The sequence below is a fragment of the Dermacentor silvarum genome, chromosome 4 (genome assembly GCF_013339745.2).
Source record: "Dermacentor silvarum isolate Dsil-2018 chromosome 4, BIME_Dsil_1.4, whole genome shotgun sequence".
Taxonomy (NCBI): Eukaryota; Metazoa; Arthropoda; class Arachnida; order Ixodida; family Ixodidae; genus Dermacentor; species Dermacentor silvarum.
Genome location: NC_051157.2, coordinates 64,628,428 through 64,642,424, shown reverse-complemented (window position 1 = coordinate 64,642,424; position 13,997 = coordinate 64,628,428). Strand labels below are relative to the sequence as shown.

The window sequence follows — 13,997 nt, the reverse complement described above, 5'->3', positions numbered from 1 at the left end:
AGCGGCTTGTGCGAATAGACACCGGTAAATCAATCAATCTATCTATCATCCAGCCAGTCAGTCAAGCAAGCTATTACAGATTAAAATGCCAAGCACCTTGGGCAAACGAGCCGCTAAATGGGCTTGAAGAGGTCCCGGAACGTGGTAGGGAACATATCATTAGCGAATGTAGTCAGCCAATGAAAAATAATTCTTACGAACAAGAGAATGGAAATTCAGCGTCACGAGTGCTACTATCAAAGAGAACCATCCGTGTGCGTCGTGTTTGTACAAAGTGCAATATCCTATCAGTTGCCCGCACCACAGATTCTGAAACGTCGAGACCGGACTCAGACTGCCGGTGGCGCTCCAACTGTCTTTTCTTTTTCCCTTTCATTTATTCGCAAAGTTGACCCTCGTCGCGATGTGTCTCCCTTGCGCCTTATCTTGTTGGGTATCCTTTTTTTTTTTTTTCATTTTTCTACCATTCGTCTGCACGATGTGACTGAGGAAAGCCGCAAAAAGAAAGAAAGAAAACGTAAACCGAAGGAAAAGAAGGAGCGACGAAGCGAGGGACGAAAGGCAGGAAGATATCGCACGCTTCAACCGGCCGCTAGCGGTCTGCATCGGAACGTCATCGGCGCGGAAACAGGGCAAGATGAAAGCACCCGTATTGACTTCCGCTTATGCCGGAGAATTGCCCTGCGGAAACGTCTTGCAGTGAGGCCGCGCTCGCAGCCAGCGATAAGGCGAGAAAAAGCCGCGAGCTACCACCGCCGAGGAGCGCCGAGCGCAGCTGTGCCCTCTCGCGAGCGTTACGCATCTCCTTCTCCGGCGCCAGCACGCTGTTTCCCCAAGATGAATGGCGGCGGATTACGAGAAGAAATGGCACCGAATAGAATGGGCAAGAAGAGAGGAAAGAATGGATAGATACAGCACAGTTTCAGCATGTGCCACGAGGAGGAGGAGGCAGAAATATATGTACCGAGGGAGTGGACAGCCCATCAACTATTGCGCAGAGGTACCGCGCGAGGGTATTCAAATGCGGGGCTTTAAGAATGAAATGTGACCGACGGCAACGAATGTGGCTGCGGATTTATATGAATAAGAAAAAAAAAAGAAAAAAAAACAGCGCCTGTCCTCACGCTACTGTTGAACGACTTGCATTCGCGAAGCCGATAGACGCTGCGCAAATATGCACAACGTTGCGCAGACATGTACAACGATATATACCTATACATGCAGTGACATGCAAGCCACACTACGCGAAGAAATAATTCACGATGCAAGATGTTGAAGTGAGGGAGCAGGCTGCCAGCGTTTGTTCTCTTCCGTCGACCTTCCCAATCCCTCTAAATGCGCGAAAGCAGAACGGAGCGCAGACGCCTAACGCCGCCCTGTACACCACGAAGCGAAACCGCCACCCACATCTGCAGATGTCAAGGGCACCGCTCAAGGTTCATGGGCTAAACCCAGAGTCAGCGCAGTACTGGATCGTTCAGCGGAGATTTTCGTTGCCTAAGTGCGATGAATAATAATGTATCATAGTGCTGTTAGTGGAGATGAGCAGTATTGTGATGCTTTACAATGCCTTTTGACTACTTAACAATTTCTAGGCAGATTTCGTGCTGCAATAGCCTCTCTTTTGAATGGAGGCTGGGCCAATACCTGCGAGGTCACTCAGGATGGCCACTCACCAGTGACGACGATTTTTCCAGCGGTGTCGCTGAGACGTGTCTGGCCGGTGAACGCGTTGCGCACCTGGCACCGGTAGGTGTAGAACGCTTCTGAGGCCGTCGCGCCGAGGTCTCGTGCTACCAATTCACCAGTCGGCAGCATGGCATAACGGCCTTCTGCACCTGCGATCCGATATGGTTCAGATTGGCGATAAGATAGACGCCTACATGGCTTTTTTTTTTTTCAGTTTTAATGTTAAAGTTTCTAATGTCTCGGTATATATTACGTCTCCTTCAGACCCTAATACCACTTATGGACATAATCGCTCTTTAACTTGGTTTTCATTAACGACTGAGATGTCGCGAACGTGATTTTGTTGTTATTTAAACGACATCGTTTTTTGATGAAGGCAAATCTCCGTGCATGCGGAAAAAGTAACCATCTCGTCATGTTCCTTATCGTAAAAACACTATTTCTTTCCTTTAAGCAAAGAGCTGAAGGTGTAACGTCGTGCGGTAGGTCAGAATTTTGATGCTACATCCTGGATTTTCATGTCAACTAGCGCTATTCGAAGCATGCCTCAAGGGTAGTTTTCGTTGTCTCTGACGATACAACGGTCTAGATCAAATCACGAAATCTGACGGCAACAATATGTTTAAGCCACTTCCATACCGTTCCCCATGTGTCCACCTTCATATGCTATATAAATTATTTACTTAATCACTTCCGAGTACATTCTGAAAAATGTTCAAGACGATGTACATTAGACTTCACCAGGGGTCTCAACAGATTAGTCTCCTGAGACATTAGATATCTAACGGACATAATCGCTTTTCGAGGCGGCTGTTATTATTTACTGGTGTTTTACGAACATTAAAACCGCAGTTTTTGTTTAAGTATCACATGTTTATGCTGCAAGCACCAGCTCTATGAGCGTGCACAAAGTCACTCTTCATGTTTGTTACGGAAAAAACACTTTTTTTTGCTTAACGCCTAGATAAAAATGTAAAATCAGATATATGTACGTTGGCACGTTATTGCTGCATCCTGGATTTTCATGTGATGCTGCAGTAGTCGAAACGCACTTCACGAGTGCTCCTTGCCGTCCGTGTGAACAATATACGCTCTGGATCCAATTAGTGTGAATTTCCTCTAAACGTAACGGCAAGTTCATAATTAAACCCCTTCCATCCGGTAGCGCACGCATCTGACTTCACATCCAGAATGAATGTATTACGTAATCTCGTACGAGTTCATTTAAGAAAGACAGAAGGCTATGTACAATATAGTGTACAAGGAGTCTCAGGAGGACATACAGCTCAGCTGTATTTGGGTACCATAACGTTTACTATAATAAAAGCCGCAGGGCGTCGTTGCCTCTGGTAGCGCATCATCATGCACGTAATTGCTTTAGTTCATTTCTAAACATCAGTTTGCGTTGGAAGGCTTAGCGTTACATGAACTTAATGCATCAAGAGACTTCCGAAATGTGAGCTGTGCTATACCGACGAGCTCTATAGTTTCTACCAAACTAAAGGCTTGCATTTTACGCGCGTCCTGCACCAGTATACATCTTGCTGCGACTTTGCAATAATACTCAACGTGTCTGCGAACCTCACAGGAACATTTGGGATGCGCAAAGCTTATGCTTAAAAAGCCTTTCGGGAAGCCGTCAGGTTTCCGAAACTGGGTCATTACAGCAGTACAGACCTTCATCAAGTTGTGCGAGACAGCATCGCCATCGTTGCTCACTCTTCTAACTTCGTATCGCTCATCCATTTGGCCTGATTCTGGTCTTGTCTCCGTTCAAACAAGCTGCTCCGCATTAAAGGGCCAGACGATTCCAGCAGCGGTCGCCTTTTTTCGAGGAACACACGGTGGCATCAAAGAACGGAACGGTTCGGACGGCTGTAAAACGAATCGTTCGTCTTACATGGATTCAAGGGGGCCCTTTCGCAACAGACGGATAGTCTTTTTTCCAGTGTAGAGCAGTAGCATGGGAATTGCTTTCGTGCCTGTATAAAGGTTTGCGATGGCTGTAAGTACATGTCATTCCGTTCGGTGGTCGGTATTGGGAGGATTACCTGATTGAGGAGCACATAGCGCCAACTCCCATTGCTGAGCTTCTTCTTTCCGATTTTTTTTCTCGATTTGTAGTCGGCACTTAAGGCGATTACAGTTTCACCACATGTAGGAGATATCAGTTGCGCAAAACCCAAGCTCGTCATTTTTATGGTCTAATGGATTAAGGTACACCACGTGTGTGATAGTTAACGAAGTAGACGTCTGGTAAACCAACTTTGCTTTCTTCGTTTTCTTTTCTCGTTGTCAACCGGTTTTTACAGTTGTACTTCGCTAGAGTTCTTGCCCTAGCCTGGTAATGGACTGAGACGCACTGTTCCTTTGTACTTCCTTATTTTCTGTACAGCTCGCCTTCGTCCAAATAGCACTTATATGTTGTATTGCTTGAGCCTATGTTATAGTTGCAGTTGGACCTAGCACTGCTGTTATTCCTGCGCAAGCTCCACAAAGAATCACAATGCTGAAGTCGCTTTAGAACTATGTATTTCTCTTTTTTAATGTTCGTCGCTTCTCGCTCTATTTTCCAATGTGCGGACTCGTGCGTACAATCTCTTACAGACATCCAGGGGTTCGATTTAACAACGAGGTTTATGCTCCAGAAGGCCAGTAAATGCCTATATTTAACCTGACCTACCCCAACCTAACCGAAGCGTTGTCCTTGTAGTCGGGGAAAAAAATGCAACACTGACTGAAAAAAAAGAAAGAAAAAAAAACACAGCCTGTCGGTATTTTGTCATCCTATGGGATGGGTTACTTACATTTTCCGTATTATTGCGACGAATTTGCATGACGCAAGCGCCCAAATAAACGACATCCTGTGTAGTTTAGAACTACCCTTTCGGAATAAGCCTACGCGTACTAGGACTAGCATTTTATCATTGCTCGGATAATATTTGGCCATCAATTTAGCGCTATCACTCCACGTAATGAGACTGGTTGAGCTCGTGTATCGGTCGTTCTTTTTTTACTTGCTTTATACTTCACCCGTCTCCCTTCTTTGCTCTGGAACATATCATATACTACTCGGCTGTTCGAGAGGTGCTCGAGTAACGACGTAGTATCACCTACCTCTTATTTATCCGTCGCTACGTTTTTTTTTTTTTTTTCTCGCTATTGCACCTTCATTTTCCCACGTGCACTACTCTCGCGAGACCACGATTGAAGACTCTAGCGCAAAGAAAAAGAAAGATTACTATGGTATACAGTGTACATAACGTTGGTAAAACCATAACGCCTTAAGAGACGACGCTGTGCAGAAGGCCACTGCTCTTGAGTGGATTACACGTAACAATCGAACTGGAAAGTGCGCCGAAGTCAGCCAGAACCCGAGCTGGACAGGAAGCGTAAGCAGCCGTCAGCGCTGCTTCGAAACATCACGAACGCAGCTTCTCATCGCAAAAGAGAACTCGAAGCGTGCGTCGAGCTCTAGACAACCAGACGCACCACCAAAGCTTCGGGGCTCTTAATCGATTGCTCTCTCTTTAATTTTTACGCTGCATTATGTATCACTTCATTTCTGTCTCCTTTATTTTTTTATTTAGTTCTCTCTTTATACTTACTCTATCCCCTTTTTTTGAAATTTTCTTTCTTACAAGAACGGAGATTTGCTCTTGTTTACAGAGTTGCGTACAAGAAGAGCAACCGTGAGCACCTTTTCCGAAAATAAGCCCTCGCTTCGTCGAACATATATAAGTGAGCGAAGCGAGAGCCTCGAGGCTTAAAGATTTTTGTGAAAGCTCGTCCGAAGCTGAAAGGCTCCGCGACGCCGTCGATACATCTGGCGCTGTTTGCTATAGGAAACGGCAAGGTTTCACAGCGGAACCAGGCAAATACGACCAATGCTTGCTTGCGCTGGTCGGGGGAATGCATTCGCTAAACAGTAAACACTGTCGCTTCAAGTGCCAAGAGCAGTCGGCGGACATTTTTTTTTTTCTTTTCCTTCCCTCTGTTGCGCGTAGCTTTACTTACGAGGAATGCAGAACACTTTCTATCGTAGCATTAAAGCATTCGTTTGTTTCTGCAAATGGCGGATATTTTTGGGCGCTCCGGACCCTTTTCGAGTGTTTCAGCAATATAAATAGATCGCAACAGTGCGATTGGAAAGATGACTCGCAGAAAAAGGGCATAGAAAGAGTGTGCACGTTTAGGAGTACGACATCTATATGATTCTCTCTAGTAAATATGAAAGCGGTTAAGTATACACGAATGTGGCTATATCGTGTACGTTTCTGCTAAAGCAACATTGCCCTTGCTTTAGCAGCAACGTGACGTTATAATTCCGTCTCTGCTGGTTCGCCAAACCTCAGGAACATCCAAAGCACTCCTGATGTCTCACATAAACGTGCGGGCGCAAACACACACGCACGCACATACACAAACAAACACACACAATCACGCACGCACCTCTTCTATGTCACTTCCGTCTCTCAGACAAAGTAACTTCTGCCGTCGTCCGCATACAAATGCAGAAAAGCATAAAATTGAAAAAATAAAATAAAGAAAATTAAAATACCGGCTGCTGTCGATTTAAATGCGTTTAACACCAAACGGCGCGTTATCAACACTCACTTCACCCAGCGGCGCGGACACGTCATTTCCGGCTCCCTCTTCGGGGGGTGCCACGTTCGGATGCGCTGTAAATGAGGCGCTTTGCTACGTTCGCTCGCCGCTAATGTTTGCTTCACCGAAAACGAGCGGCTGCGCACTATCGCGCCCAACCTCGACGGGCTGCGAAAAAAAAAGGAGCGCGCGCCTCGTTAAGCGAACCGGGAAAAACGGAGCCGCCTCGCGCGCACGCGGCCATATTTTACCCCTCTGGAAGTTCCCTGAACTGGATGGTAAGGGCCTCGGTGGCAAAGCGAACCCTATCTCCTACACGGGGGAGGCCCCCTCGTTCGAGTTACAACACAGAGTGTGCGCCACAGTGAGATCTGCAGAATCAAATTCGCAGCTCTTTTGGCAGACCAAGCAGGCGTTTGTGGGTGACGAATTTGCAGTTTGTTTTCTTTTTTTTTTGTGTGTGTGTGTGTTATAATGTTATTCGATGCACGAAGAGACATCACACGGCTGACAGTTTTAAAGCACATTACTGCGGTTGTTCGGAGAGCCCATTGCCAGTTAGAGCACATCGCCGCTAAAGTTCAACGGAGGCAAGAAAGAAATTTATGAAAAGACATATGTAAGTTCAGCACGCGCGCTTCCGAAAGTATTATTATTATTAATCATGTGAATATATATACAAAAATCCCAACGAGAAAAAAAAAACCAGACGTCGGAAGTACTTAACTGAACGCAAATATTTCTAGCCATGGAGCCACATCATCGGTGCGGAGTTCAAAAATAATGTAAACGCCGTCACTTGTCGACAGAGGAATAGTAGGCAGCCAATGTAGAGACGTAAAACGAAAAAAAAAAACGTCTATTATACATGATAGGTTATGAAGGTCACTGCGCGCTTTCTTGGCAGAGTGTGCAGATTCTTCCTGTTTATTACTATTCTTCTTCCCTCATCTTCACATTTCTCTGCCCCTTTCCCCCAGCACAGGCTGGACAAGAAAATCTTTTTTTTTTCTTTTTGCAAGTGTGCTTCTCTGCATTGCAATTTGCAAGTGTCAGTGGTGGTAGCAATCATCGTTTAAATTAAAAAAAAAAGAGGGGCAGCTTCGCATGCTGGTACTTGTCCGCCACACGTGGTTGCTTTACAAGAGCCACGTCTACATTTTATACTTCGCATTAGAACGCGCATAGTGGGCACGTAACGCGCCGACTGCGAAACTCGCTACGCCGTCATTCTATAGGCGTTGTGGAAAAGCTAGCTTTACAGTTATGAAAAGGGTCCCGGTCGCGTACGTGTATCTTTTTATTACCTTTAAAATAGAAGTGAGACTATCATGTGCTGCTATATGTTATTATAACTATTACGGCTCTCGAACACATTCTCGTGCTCCTGTCGGTTCGAAGGGTGAGAAAGATAGAGAGAAACCTCTGTATTAACATACACAAAATTCTGCCAGCACATATGTAGGCGCGTACGTGCTACAAATAAACAGAGGTTGCAAAATCCTTGCGTGATTTTACAGCGGAAAGTAATCTCATTAGTTTCCAGTGACTAGCGCAATTAAGTGACATTAATTATGTCTCACAACAACGTCATGATGATGACTTTGTCGTAACATTTGACATATTGTGAGATTTAATGTGCTTTTATCGCGTCACAGACATCTTTTACGCTGTGCCTTTAACTGGGGCATTTAATTATGGGCACATTAATTGTGCATACCACAGGTTATACGCTGACTCTGTATTATGCATGCATAGATTTACAGAGCTTATCCCGACAGATACAGTAAGTCTAGGGAGTTTCACTCTGTGCAATTGTGAAAGCTCCTGACTATTTATTTTTCATTTTATATTTAAACTGTTCCCTCGTGTAGTTTTGAAATAGTGTGTGTGTGTTAGCTATGGCTTTGCGATAGCGCGCCCATCAGTAGCCAAATTTCTCATATTGTCACAGGTAATAAACTAACAAAAACATGCTTGCTACTCTGCTTAGGGAAAATGATAGGGGACAGAAAGGCCCTAGGTAGAGAAGGACGGGAAAGGAAGAAAAAAGCACGAAAATGTATGACCATGCTGGCACATACAGGCCAGGCGACGGTGATGGTGTTGAAGTAAACAGGCTAGATCCAGTAAATTAAGCCAATGTTTTCAAGAAATATGAAAACAATTTTTAAAGCTTCCCGTTGTTTTGAAAGAGAAGTTATAGGAGAAGGCCTACGCCTTCGAAGGGTGATTCCTTTACCCGCGCCATAACCGCCATTGCCAGGCGTGGTCCTCGCACGCGCGGCGTGGTGTGCATAGCTGCCACTACGTAACCCGCCTGGTTGGAGAGTGGGGTAATGGCGTTGTGCGGGAGGCAGCGTGCTTTATTTCGTCTTGCCGCATCTAGAGCAGCTGAAATAATTAGTGCTAATTATGGGTTGCAGTCAGTTTAGTTCTTCAGCTAATGGGCTGTGTAAACACCAGTACGGCCATCTATAAGCCCCGCAAAAGAGATTTCTGGCCTATTTTGAGCTCACACTGAAAGCGTTTTTCATGTATCCTTTACACAGCGCGTCGTAGACAACGAAAGGCAGCGCGAAACAATGTGTATAAAATACCTGTACAGGTAACAAAGTCGCCGAGAAGCATTGACTCCCAACTAAAGTTTTATGGCACAAACCAATGAATGTTAGCAGCAGCACGACAACACACCCTCGGAACACGGAAAAAACACTGGAGCTTATCCCTCAAAAAGGTACTAACCTTCAAAACGATCATTCTTTTTACGCTCAGTGAAAATGAAGGATGAGGTCTACAGTCATTAAATTTGTATCATAGCATGGCCTCTATATTCTCGTTGTTGCCTGACATAAGTTACTGCTAACCTTGAATATCCCGATGATAAGTTGCATATAAAAATGTTCGGTTTCGTATTCACAAAGTCATACGTACGTAACAATGGCTGTTAAGAATTGCAGACGGCGCCCTGACAGGCAGTGAACGAGCAATACGAAGGCCATAGCCTTCCGAAGCCGAGAGAAGACTCATAAGACTCAGGCAGGCCTCAGAAAGGTGGGAAGGGGGGGGGGGAGGAGGGGGGAGGAGGGGGGGGGGGGAGAGAAGGAAAAGAAGTACAGGTAGGTTGACGAGGTTGCACCTGGTTTGCTACCATATATTGGAGAAGAATACATACTACTGTTAATTCAAGTCAGGTGTTGACCTAACATTTACTCAGCCCTAGACCAATATGCGAGGCTATTTATTACGGAGAGAAACAGCGAGTGCTTTTCTCTTTTTTCTATGCGAAGTTGGGAGGAATCCCTTAGCTTTTACGTGCATTCTGAATGAGGGGGTGACTGCATTTGTTTTTTGTTTTCAATTTTCGCGTAAAAAGCCTCTAATTGCTACGAGTTGTTATTGGAAAAGAAAGAAAGTATCGGTGCAGCTAAAATGGTACGGAATAAAATTAGGAGAACGTTGGAAAGACACGGACATGGACAAGACAGAACAGCAAGGCAGGACTCGCCCAACAACAAGCCTTTTTATGAAATGGTACGGTGTGCGGTATGGAATGTCAGCGTATCACTGCTTTGTAAAATTAGTGGGGAGTTCAATTTTATTCTGCACTGGGCACGTGTTAGTTTTTCGTGACGTGGATAGGCTGATTGCATGAGTTATTTTTTTTCTTCTTTTATTGGCGTTGTAGAACCTTACCCGTTGTGTGTCAGTTATTTGTATTTTTCTTGTACTTAAATTACATGCATATTTTCAGTGGGAAAGAAGTTGGAAGTGAGCCCGGTCCTCGCGGTGTTAGTTGCAACCTCATTAGACGCCATCACTCGTTCATTTCCCTAACACAGTGCTTGTACGAACAGTGTTACGGAAGTGCAGTTTGAGCGCCAACGACGTTCACAAATCAACAGGAGACAGAGCACGCAGCTCACGTCATTTCATATACTTTGTTTTATCTGTGCAAATTGTCAGCTCACTCTAGTGAGGCATGATCACGAGCCAGCAAAGACAAGAAGATGTTGCGAGCACAACATCTTTGAAAATCTTACTGGGATCAGGAAACAATAGGACCCAGAGAGAAGCCAAAGCGCTAAAAACAAACCTTTTAAATCGGCATAAACCAGGCGACTTAAATAAAATCGACAATTGGACGACGTCTGGCGCTGTCCAGAAAGATACAATTTAGGAGAAAATACGCTTAACGCCAACCGAAAATATGTGATCAAATGAAAAAAAAAAAAGACGACGTTTTGGCATCCACGCGGAAACACACTTAAATGCAAACTTGTGAGAAATAACTAAGTTTCCTTTATGTAGGCAGTAACACCTCTTTCGTCAGCGTCCAGTTTACTTCGTCGTGATACAAAAACAGATGATAAACGTTAACACGCAAGAGCGTTAAAGGATATAAGGTATGCACCATAAAAAATGTGCAGTGCTCCTGAAGGAAATGGCAAATTCAGTGGAAGTACATAAAAAATAATAAAGAAAGAAATACACCAGCGCAAATAATGAGTATAAAAGAATTTATAAGACTGGTTATTTCTACATGTTGGAGAAGCACTTCGAGTGTAAGAGGTACTAAAGAAAGCAGATCCACAAAAGACAAGAAAAAGAAACACATCGGCGCCTTAACACATCACCACGAGAGTTTGCACTTCTCTCTTATGTAAATAAGATTTCAGCGACCCACGACCGAACCTGCGAACATATGTGCGCCCCAACCAACTAATTCTATAAAAAAAAACAAGAAAAAAGAAAGAATCTCTCAACACCAAACCTGCGTGCAAATGAACACTCCTGCCTTTTAGCAGCAAGTTCTGACAAAAAATAAATACCAAGAAAAAAATTGTGTGCTAAAACTGAGTTAGTAGGATAGTGGAAAATAAAATATTCCCTCATTAGTTGGCAGCATCAAACCACCGCTTTGCGACAGCAAGGCCGAGAGACTTGGCGGGAAAGTAAGAATAGGCCGAGGCTGGTGAGCATAGCCCCCCTCGAGCGCGCGATAATTTATTGTTTCTTCATATATCTTGCCTGCCCTCGCACGAGACTCCTCTGATTATTCATCGCTATCGCTCACAGGTTGCTAAACATATTTGTTTTTACCTTAAACATGCGACATTTCCCTCGCACATGTCGTTGCCTCCGGTCGCTTGATTAAGGAGATCCAGAATTCCGTATACCTCACAGTTCCCTACGCATAAAGTTTGTTTCCTCTTGTGTGTGTGCCATACTACATACATTATACTTTGCCCTGACAAAAAAAAAACTAATTATTTTTGTACCACGTGCGTATTACGTTTTGTACACTGCAGCAGCTGTAGGACGTCAAACTCACATCTCGAATATTTGTTCTCGTTATCTATGTTACCTTGGGCTCAGTAACAAATTGCCCAGCCCTTATTAGTCTGTCCTTTCCACGTTCACTTATTTTTTCTTTCTTTCTTGTTGTTGCGAGCGTAGCAACAAAGTTTGAATTGTGTAAGAATGACGCATTTATTTTTTTGCGCCTCGGAAGAAAGCGGTGACATTCTGACGGCAATGCGACGCACTGGCAGTCCAGAAAAACAGCAAGTTAGCCAAGGACAGAAAGAATCACCTTTCTGTGTAGAAAGGCCGATGGTGGGGATTTAGGCGTAGATGGACGGTAAGTAGGGCGCCATGGGGGTTGCGTAAATGGCCTGCTTTTTTGTATAGATCGCCCTCCTACTGAACGTTGCTTGAATATTATATAGCAAAGCTTGAAGTACTGGTTGGCGATGATGACTTCTAAGTTTCTGGAGACACGAAATATATTCCTCCAGAGGAACACTTATTGCACAAAAGAGCACTGCATCCACGGAACTATGTGGTTGTGGTTGAGTCGACAAAGTCGTTCAAGAATATAGTAGCCACTAAGCAACGCGCCTTTACGTTTCTATAAATGACTTAGATATCAAAATGCATGCGAAGTGGCAACGTTGTGGTTGTAGTACGCAAACAGCTCAAGTCCATCTTGATTAGCGAAGTTCACTTCTGTATAGAGCAGGTCGTGGGAGAAATGTCGCTATCACTGACGGAACCTAGAACACCAGACTACGACTCCCGCCATCCGCACTCTGAAGTGTCCTAGGAGTCATCTTGCCTTCTTAATGAACGCTGCTTTATCTGACGATGGGTCCAGAGTGACACGTTCAAGTACGTATAGGGCTGAGGCGGGACAAATCGCCGTCATCCGCCTGCGGCAATCCGGCACACGTACCCCCGCACGCACGCACTCGCACGCATGCATGCAATCACACACACATACACACACTCACATACACACACACGCGCGCGCATGCAAGCAAGCATGCACAGGCACACAAACGTACGCACGCATACACACACGTACACAAAACCAGTGCATACGGTGCAGAGAAACATCGGTGATACCAAAATTAGGCAACAGCTTTAGGCAAGAGCAAAACAAGGAAATCCTGTAGCCTGCTGTAATGGCATGCCCTATGACTTTGAATGGCCATACCTTGCTGCACAGAGTTGCCGCGGCTGCCCACTACGACTCCGTCGCTGCGCATCCACGACACCACTGTGACGTAGTCCTTCACGGCGGCCGGTAGGTGGCACCGAAGGACGGCAGCGTTACCTCGTATGGCGTATACGTCCTGCACGACGGGCACGAAATTCTCCGCGAGCACTGGAACAGAAGCAGAGGCCGCGTTATCTCGAGCACCTGATCCTCGGTGAGTCAACGAAGCACAGTGCACTGCCGACGCGGTTGCAGAGCTAATTTTCGCGCAAGTTCAATGACGCCAAACGCGCATCACCTCGTTTGACTCTTTAAAGGAGTAAAGACAAGCCATGAGAGAGACAAAACAAATATATTTTTTTAACCACAAGAAAAAACGGCCGAAGTCGATGGCTGATTCTGGCCGCTGACCGCCGCCGAAGGCATGTTAGCCCGCAGCTTTGTCGGTGAGACCCGCATTTTCAGTCACCCGTTAGCCAGCTTTTCCAGGCCTTCTTGCCTTGACTCACAGTCTCACAATTTTTTAATTATGCGGTTTTACGTGCCGAAACCACGATCTGATTATGAGGCACGCTGTAGTGGGGGACTCCGGAGTAATTCGGACCGCCTGGAGTTCTTTAACGTACACCTAAATCTAAGTACACGGGTGTTTTCACATTTCGCCCCCATCGAAATGCGGCCGCCGTGGCCGGGATTTGATCCCGCAACCTCGTGCTTAGCAGCCCAACACCATAGTCACTGAGCAACCACGGCGGTTCTCACACTTTTCAACGCATTCTTCCTATATAATCTGATCTGATCCGCGTAGAGACGCAAATACAGAGAAGAACGTTTAATAAAAAGAAGAGCGGAGAGGTAGGCCGGAAGACCTTGTCTCTGATCTGCTACACCACGCATACATTTTAACAGCGAAGCTGTTTAAGCCAGCCGTAATTTGTGGTGCGTAGCCGTGGTAGCCATGGCAACCCGGAGGAGGAAGAGCAGACCGCGTGCGCATGCACGCTGTCTCCTCCTCGCCAGCTCCCTGCCTTCCCGACCCCTGCCTCTCTTTTCTCCGCGGCGCGCTGAGCCAAGGAGAGAAAAAAAATTACTCCATGTCCCGCTAAAGGGAACCATTTGTGGATGCGAAGCAGCGGGGAGATGGTTAGCTTGAGCGGGAGATGGTTTCGCGGCAGCGGCCCGAGCGCTCATCGCG

The 13,997-nt window shown here is 45.6% G+C and overlaps 1 protein-coding gene across 1 annotated transcript in view; it reads right to left on the bottom strand.

The window, feature by feature from the left end:
* The window catches only part of LOC119448650 (Down syndrome cell adhesion molecule-like protein Dscam2), an 83,033-nt gene that overhangs the window by 37,035 nt on the left and 32,001 nt on the right, over nucleotides 1-13,997 (bottom strand). Inside the window, exons 4-5 of the mRNA XM_049666446.1 lie at nucleotides 12,800-12,970; nucleotides 1,677-1,838 (exon numbers count right to left, since the gene is read on the bottom strand). Of these exons, the coding sequence (XP_049522403.1) occupies nucleotides 1,677-1,838; nucleotides 12,800-12,970 (333 nt within the window). The remainder of the gene's footprint in view (nucleotides 1-1,676; nucleotides 1,839-12,799; nucleotides 12,971-13,997) is intronic.